Genomic DNA, 8,715 nt, shown 5'->3' with positions numbered 1-8,715 from the left:
GCCCGGCCACGTCACCGCCCGGCCAAGAGCACGCTGGCGGAGCGGCCGCGCCCGGACGGGAGCGCGGAGCTCGGGGGCGCAGGACCCACAGGCCGGGGCCGGGGCCGGGGCCGGGGCCGGGGACGTGGCAGCCGCCTCGCCCGCCAGAAAAGTTTCCCAGGAGTTGGCTGCGCGCGGGCCGGACCATGAACGTGTTTCGGATCCTCGGCGACCTGAGCCATCTCCTGGCCATGATCCTGCTTCTGGGGAAGATTTGGAGGTCCAAGTGCTGCGCGGGTGAGGGCGCGCGTCCCGAGCAGGAGGTGGGGGCGTCTCGGACGGGAGGTGGGGACCGGGGGCGGAGGAGGGGGGCAGCCCCACGCCCCTGCTGCAAGGCTGGAGGGGAAGAGGCTCCTGAATGTCTCTGCAGGGTGGGGACTTCGGCTTGGGGGTGCTTGAAACTGTCTTCGCACAGCTTAGCTTCCAAAGAAAATGTACAATTGTACCGTATCAGAGGAAACGGACCCGTGCAGGTAATGGAGGGTTGCCTCCCTCCCTCCCCCACCACTTGGCATGGCCACTGGTGGTTGGAAGGGGGGGATAGAGAGGAGGTGACACCCCCTTTGCTGCCCAGGAGCAGCACCGCTTGGGGCCCCTTGTGCCCTCTACCCTCACTCAGGCCCGAGGTGGGGAATGGGAGGTTGGGGCGAAGGAGGTGAACACACAGGAAGGGGCTCCAGACTCTCAGGGTCTTCTCTTGCCCTCCCCTTCCCCCTCTCCCCTCTCCCCTGCCCCCTGTCAGACATCCCCCCATCCCACCCCCACCCCCCAGCTGGGCCCTTTCCTTGTGATGTGGCAGGAGAGGCATCAGCTAGGCCCACTTGGGCACAGAGCTGCCCATGAGCAGAAGCCCAGAGAGGGTGGGAGGGGGTCCCCCTTTTGCCCAGCAGTCTGGCGGCCCCGCTAGGGGGTCAGAGATGTTTCAGTTTCAGGACTGGACCGGTGGTGGCCAAACAGACCCAGTGCATTAAGAGGCTGCCTGAGCGGCCTGCAGCCATCTTTGTCCACTGGTGTCCTGGAGGCGCCTGCCCTGTGCTTGGCGCTGGGGTGAGGGCCTACAGAGAAGGGCACGGACTCCTCGTGGGGGCCAGCGAGGCAGGGAGTGGACCCCTGAAGGCTTCATGGAGGGAGCAGCTCTGTGCTGCTCTGTCCTGGAAGACAGGCAGCCTGGCACACAGGAAGGGCTTGTGGTGTCACAGATGGCAGGGCATGTCCTGGAAACGGGGAGCAGCCTGTCTTCAGGGTGGTCCTGGGGGGAGACCAGTCCGCGGGCGGAGGACATCGGTCGGATGTGAAAGGGCCTTGTCTGCTGAAGGCTAGGGAGTTGGGACTGGGAGTCAAGGAAAGTTTGGAGCAGGGGAGGGGGCTTGTAAGGGGACTCTGGAAGCTGTGGGAGAGGCTGAAAGAGCAGCATTGAAGCAGGAGGGAAGGGGTTGGGGGTAAGAGGCGGGTGCTGTGAGTGTCATTGCAGAGGGAGTGATTCCAGACCTGGAGGCCTTTTGGGTTTGGGGTCTCCAGGGAGATAGGCACTCACAGGTTGGTTCTCAGGTTCCCACTTACGGGAAGTGGGCCAGGAATGCTGAGAGAGGCTCCAGTGAGGGGCAGAATCTAGCCTGGACCTGTCCCTGTGGGGAAGGGTCTTGGACAGGATGAGCCACCATGACCAGGAGAGGGCGCTGTTCCCCACCCGCTCTTCCAGGCACCTGGGATAGAAGCCCGCCACACAGGCAGAGATCCTGGCCTGGTGGGGCTGAATTTAGAGGTGGGAGGCCGTCAGCCAGCAACAGTGGTAGCAACCAACTAAATTATATGGTTTGTCAGAGATGCTGAGTGGCTCAATGGTAAAGAATCTGCCTGCAATGCAGGAGATCTCTGAGTCAGGAAGATCCCCTGGAGAAGGAAATGGCAACCCACTCCAGTATTCTTGCCTGGAGAATCCCGTGGACAGAGGAGCCTGGCAGGCTACAGTTCATGGGGTCGCAAAGAGTCAGAAACGACTGAGCGACTAAACAACAGCAATGGGAAAAGCAAAGGGCGGATGAGCGGGAGGGCCCTTGTGTGTGTGGAGAGGGATCAGCACAGGTCTGGTTGGGAACAGAGGAGGTGAGCGCCTCCCCCAGGAGCAGGCCTGGGTGACACCCCAGTGACCCAGCCCCAAAGGCAGGAGACTGGCACTTCATTCGCACTCTGCCACTGACTCCTTGTGTGACCTGGGGCCTCAGTTGTCTTTATCTGTCAAAGGGTAGGAGGTCTGCACCTGGTCAGTGGGTCCCCCAAGGGACTCTGGCCAGGTCCAGGCTCCTGTTCTCCTCTCCATCCTGAGGTCTCTGTGTGTGGTTTGCTTTGGTGGAAATTATTCACTGGTTTTTAAAGAGTGTGGAAAACGCCAGGGTTTCCAAAATGCTAGGGAAAATGTGAGTGAAGCCCAGGGGCCTGGCAGGCTGGGGATGGAAAGAGTGGAGGAGTGGAAAGAAGCTATGTGGGGGGATAGCCTTGTGTCATCCAGTAGAGCCTCCTACTGGACCCTCCTGAATGCAGTTGAGGCCCCCCGCACTGGCCAGACCTAAGTGCGGGCTCTGGGAGGTGGTGTAGAGAGTCTCAGCCCGACCCGTCCCAGTTACTGCCTCCTGGACTCCACCCCCTCCCCCAGAGGGCTCCTTCCCCTGCAGCCAGGCCCCCTGCCAACCCCCCAAGAAGACACTTGTATTCCACATTGAATCCTAGTTAGGCCTCACGTCAGTCCATTTTACAGATGCCAAGTGTGAGACTCAGGCTTGCCATGCTGGTAGGAAAGCTGGCACATGGACCCAGAGCCCTCCAAACTGTGAGGGGCTTCAGCAGTGTTCATCCTCAGGCATTAAAATTGTCCCCCCACCTTCCCCAGAATGAATGCCTCCCACCAGAGGGATCATTAGAAAAGGTACCAATCAGGTGTACGAAGGAGTCAAACCCTGAATCAGGTAATGACACTTCTGGGTGTCCAGCTACCCAGCCAACCCATCACCTTTAGAGTGAAGTCCAGAGATGAGGGGACAAAGGTGAAAGAGATTCAAGGATGGCTCTTGGTTTTCTGGCTTGAACATGGAGGGAATGGTGATGGCATTTATGAAGGACAGAAGACAGGAGAAGGAGGGGATTCAGGGGGAGATGGTGGGCTTCGCCAGGCAGAAATATGTAGGTCAGAAAACCAAGGAGAGTCTGGAGCTGCAGAGTCCCTCATGCGTGGGATGGGATAAAGGGATAGAGGGAGAAGAGAGCTCACCCTCTGAGGATTAGGGTTTGAGGAGGACAGGAGCAGCCAGGGGAGGTGAGAAGCTGGCAGTGTGGGCAGTGGCAGAAACCTGGAGAAGGGTGTGGTTGGAATAGATGGAGTGCCCCAATGACTCTTGAAGAGCTGGGTGAGTGAGGACAGAGTTGATGTTTGGCTGCAGAAACGTGGGCATCATGGACCATAGGAGTGGGTTGGTGATGGACCCAGACCGCTGTGGGTTTAACGGGGCGAGAGAAACGGGAGGCAGGGCAGCTGCTCGCTTCACCCTGGAACCACCTCCATGACCATGTATCAAAAGTGGCCAAAAGTTGACCAAGGAGCATGATGGCTAAATGCAGCCTCAAATCCTGGATTGGCATCTGGAACAGGAAAAGGGCATGAATAGGCAAACGTGAAATCTGAATAAAGTCTGGAGTTTAGTCAACGGTGCTCTGTGCTGTGCTTAGTCACGCAGTCATGTCCAACTCTTTGCGACCCTATAGACTGTAGCCCGCCAGGCTCCTCTGTCCATGGGGATTCTCCATGCAGGAATACTGGAGTGGATTGCCATGCCCTCCCCCAGAGGATCTTCCCAACCTAGGGATTGAACCCAGGTTTCCCACATTGCAGGCAGATTCTTTACCATCTGAGCCACCAGAGAAGCCCAAGAATACGGGAGTGGGTAGTCTGTCCCTTCTCCAGGGAATCTTTCCAACCCAGGAATCAAAAGGGTCTCCTGCATTGAAGGTGGCTTCTTTACCAGCTGAGCTACCCAGCTCACTGTTGGTGGTCTGTCGCTTCTCCAGGGGATCCTTCTGACTCAGGAATCGAACCAGGGTCTCCTGCATTGAAGGTGGATTCTTTACCAGCTGAGCTACCCACTCACTATTGGTGGTCTGTCCCTTCTCCAGGGGATCTTTCTGACCCAGGAATCGAACCAGGGTCTCCTGCATTGAAGGTGGCTTCTTTACCAGCTGAGCTACCCAGCTCACTATTGGGATACCCCAATAGTGCTCTACTGATACCAGTTTCTTAGTTTGGCAAATGTTCGGTTAGAATAGGAAACAGGAGTCCAGAATGGCGGTGGCTACAAGATAAGGAAGGGAAAAGTCCTCGAAAATAGAACAAAGGAAGGTCCGAGGATCGGAGTGAGGACCTCAGGTACAACAAACAACACTCCTGGCTAGCCCAATTTACATAGGGCAGGCCCACAGGGAGAAAAAACATATAAAAAGAGGAGCCAAAGGGCCGGGGGTCTCTCTCTCCTGCGTGCTGGGGCGCTCTTCTCTTGGCGTCTTTGGGTCTACATGCCCTCACACCTCGAGGATGGTTTTTCTTGCTATTTTCTAAATAAAATAGAGCTGTAACACAGAGCTTTAACACTGATTTGTCTAAGAGCTATAACATGGTCTGTTCGAGACCCGAGAGCTGTGACATGCCGAGGGCTTTAATGTCCATCACTCCAATCACTCTGTGATGTCATTCTGTGACAAGACAGAACCAAGGAGCATACGCTCGCCTGACATCATGCAAGGTGTTAACATTAGGGGAAGCCGGGTGAAGGGTATATGGGGCCTCTCTATACTGTCTACAACTCTTCTGTAAATCTAAAATTATTTCAAAATAAAAAGTTCAAAAAGGAAAGAGACCAAAGGAGATGAGAAAATAGCATGGTAAGTAGGAACCCAGTTTTGTGGGTTTGAGCGTCCATTACATGTTGTATATGTTGTGTATGTGTTGTGTATGTGTATGTGTGTATGTGTGTGCCAACCAAGATCTGGAAGGTTACACATGCAGGCTTTGTGACTCAGAAGACTGCTGTTTTTAAATTTACATTTCTGTGTATAGTTCCCCAGGTGGCTCACTGGTAAAGAATCTGCCTGCCAACTCGGCTCGGGTTCAGTCCCAGGGTCAGGAATATCCCCTGGAGAAGGGGACTGTAGCCTACTCCAGTATTCTTGCCTGGGAGATCCTATGGACGGAGGAGATGGGCAGGCTACAGCCCATAGAGTCGCAAAGAGTCAGACACAACTTATCGACTGACCGTGTATTACCTGGTTTTTGTTTTACAAAGAGTAAAAATAGTTGTAACTTTTATAACTAGAAAAAAAACCTTTTTTACTCAAAATTTGGAAACATGAAATAGAATGCTCCCTGGCCCTGTGCCTTCCTCCACCTGCTGTGGTCTCCCTGATGAGTCAGCCCCTTGTAGAGCCAGTCAGCTGTTCCACAAAAAATGGAGCTTGGGGGCCCGTCAGTGGAACGATGGAGGTGGAATGAAGAGAAGCCTTGACACCTCTCCTCTCAAGCCCGACTCCAACCACCCCTACACCCTACCCAGAGCAGGAACTGAGGCAGGCACGTGCGGGGGCCGTGGGAACTCGGTGTCCATGTCTCTGTTTGGAGACTGGGTGACAGATTACAGTCTGGTGAGAGGATAGATTCAAGTGATCAATGGGAAGGAGTGTTTCCTGACCCTCGGGGGTGCCAGTGCCCTGGACAGGGTGTCACCACTAAGCGGGCACTCTGGAGGCCTTTCCAGCTCAGGCTCTGGGCTTCTGGAGTGTGTGTGAGCCTGAGAGCCTGGATTCTTATTGTCTCTTGTCCCTATCCAACCGCAGGCATCTCTGGGAAGAGCCAGATCCTTTTCGCTCTCGTCTTTACCACCAGGTACCTGGACCTGTTCACCAACTTCATCTCCATCTACAACACAGTAATGAAGGTGAGGGGGATGGGCAGCCATGGTGGGGGGCCTGCTGAGCACCCCCAGATGGTGAGACAGTTTATGCTTGGGGACTCAGGCTGGGGAACCAGCCAGACCTAGGTTTGATTCCTGGTTTTGCTGTTAGTAGCTATGGGGCCTGGGCTTGGGCAAGGCTGCTGGCCTCTGTGTACCTTGGTTTCCTCCTCTGCAAAATGAAGATCGTTATACTTGCCTCAGAGGGTTTTGTTGTGAAAATTAAACAAGGTAATGCCTGTAAATATACAATAGCTATCGTATATTAAAAACTCAATAAAAACTATTACAATGGTTAAAAAATAAGCAAAAAAGGAAACACGATGCTGTGAGCTTTCAGAGAGCTTATTGGTCCATTTATCTGACAAATATTTATTGAGCACCTACTGTGAGCTAAGAGGGCTTCCCAAGTGGCCCAGTGGTGAAAAATCCTCCTGTCAGTGCAGGAGACACAAGAAACACAGGTTCAATCTCTGATCTCCAAGAAGATCCCCTGGAGTTGGAAATGGCAACCTACTCCAGTAGGTTGCCTGGAGAATCCCATGAACAGAGGAGCCTGGTGGGCTACAATCCACAGGGTAAAAGAGCACACAACTGAGCAACTGAGCATGCATGTGAGAAATACAAGACACCCGTACTCATAGAACCTACAATATAACTGGGGAGACAGATAATGAAACAAGTAAGAAAAACTGGCTAGGGAGAAGGCTATGTAAATAATTAAAATGGGATGCTGTTTCCTTTTAATTATAAAGACAAAAAGTTTTAAAAGCAGAGTTACATGATAGAGAATGACTAGGAAGCTATTTGGAAAAGACCCTGATGTTGGGAAAGATTGAGGGCAGGAGAAGAAGAGGCTAACAGAGGATAGGATGGTTGGATGGCATCACCGACTCGATGGACATGAGTTTGAGCAAGCTCCGGGAGTTGGTGATGGATAGGGAAGCCTGGCGTGCTGCAGCCCATGGGGTCACAGAGTCGGACACGACTGAGTGACTCCACTGAGGGAGCTATTTAGAGAGTGTGGTCAAGAAGGGCCTCTCCAAAGAGGGGATGTGTAAACTGAGATTTGAATGACACAGGAAACAAAGCTCAGAGGAAGACATTTCCAACCAGAAGGAATAGCTGGTGCAAAGACCCCCCAAGACAGGAACAAGCTTGATGTACTCAAAGGGCAGACAGAAGGCAGACTCGGTGGGAGATCAGCAGGCGAGGGCTGCCTGCTGGTGGTGGGGATGCCGACAGAGGGCTGGGTGAGGGCAGATGGTGCAGGTGAACCATTTGGATTCCGTTTTGCAGTGGGAAGCTGTTGCTTTGAAGTTTGGTCCTATTTTACAGAAGGAGAAACTGAACATCTTTCAGCCCTGGGTCATAGCTGTGAGGTTGTGTTGGAGTGAGACATTTTCTGAGGCTTTAACCAATCATCCAACACAATTTAGTGGAAAGAGCCCAGATTTCAGAGTCAGTAAAATGGGAGGTAACTGGATGCTGGTAGCAGAGATGTGGGTTATTTTAATAAGGTTAGGATTTATTTTTACAGCACTCATAAAACAAAATCTGGAAGTGGGTAGTCTAAGCCTGGAATGGCAGCTCCTTTTAACTTTCTGCTCTGCCAGCTTAAGTGTGACCAGTACTTGAGTTTGTTACCCATGCAGTTGCTCAGAAGGGCCCTATGCTTGGTTTAATACTTTGCTTTTGCCATTTTGAAATTCTTATTTTTTAACAAGAAGCCTTGAAAATGATATAGCTAGCCTGAATGTGATATCTATCCTTAAGGTTGCCTCAGGGTCACAAAATAGGTACTAGAGCTCCTACCATCACATCACATTTGGGATAGGAAGGAGGAGGAAGGGGAAAAAGAGCAATAGGGTGCCTGCCAGCTGGGTAAGCCCTTTTCATAGAGCTTTCCAGTGACTTCCATCTGCATGTCACTGACCATCCTTATCTGCAAAGGAGGCTGGAATATGTGGTTTTTAGTTGGGCACATTGTCTAATAGGAGTCCTGTTTTTAAGGTAAAAAAGCTACATGGGCAGAATCCTAACAATCTTGCCGGGCTATTGTGACGATAACATGGGAATCTATGTAATATACCTAGCTCCCAGAAGATATTTAACTAAAAGTGAGTTCTCTTTCTCCATATCAGAGATGTCTTTTTGGGATTCTGGGCATCTTGTTCCTAGAATTGGTAGAATGGAGGATGCTCTTACTTGTGGTGTGTTGAACTCAGTGTGAACGTCAATCCGAGATCCTGAAATTGCTGTTTACTTAAATCCAACACGGAAGTAAGCAAACACTGCCCGCTTAGTTAATTTCTCTTCCCAAGGGTTTGACTTGGGCAGTCCTGGCGGGAACTGTAGACCCGGCCCTTGCCATGGCTGAATGAGGTCTAGTCTTCAAAGAGGCCAGTTTCCAAATGTGTGAAATGAAGAAGTGATCTCTTTCATTGATTCATTCACTCATTCCAACATTTGTTTGGGGCCCTGAGTTAGATTCAGAGGCAGACAGGGCATGGACCGTCTTAGGGAATCTTCTCTCCAAGGGGAGACAGGCTGGTCCATAGACATTTACAGAACATGTGATCACAAGCAGCGATGAGTCTTGTTCCATGGGGGTATGGTGACACAGAGCACATGTGCCTCATTCTGTAAGAACAAGGCTTTGAGGAAATAACCTGAGTTTTTAAGTGCA

The 8,715-nt window shown here is 52.2% G+C and overlaps 1 protein-coding gene across 1 annotated transcript in view; it reads left to right on the top strand.

Annotated features, from left to right (window-relative positions):
- The window catches only part of KDELR3 (KDEL endoplasmic reticulum protein retention receptor 3), a 13,350-nt gene continuing 4,635 nt past the window's right edge, over positions 1-8,715 (top strand). The window contains exons 1-2 of the mRNA XM_006071329.4: positions 1-276; positions 5,911-6,011. Of these exons, the coding sequence (XP_006071391.1) occupies positions 186-276; positions 5,911-6,011 (192 nt within the window). The 5' untranslated portion in view covers positions 1-185. The remainder of the gene's footprint in view (positions 277-5,910; positions 6,012-8,715) is intronic.

Source organism: Bubalus bubalis, chromosome 4, assembly GCF_019923935.1.
Source record: "Bubalus bubalis isolate 160015118507 breed Murrah chromosome 4, NDDB_SH_1, whole genome shotgun sequence".
NCBI classification, from domain to species: Eukaryota; Metazoa; Chordata; class Mammalia; order Artiodactyla; family Bovidae; genus Bubalus; species Bubalus bubalis.
Note: the sequence above shows the minus strand (reverse complement) of the source record. Positions and strands in the feature narration are given on the sequence as shown.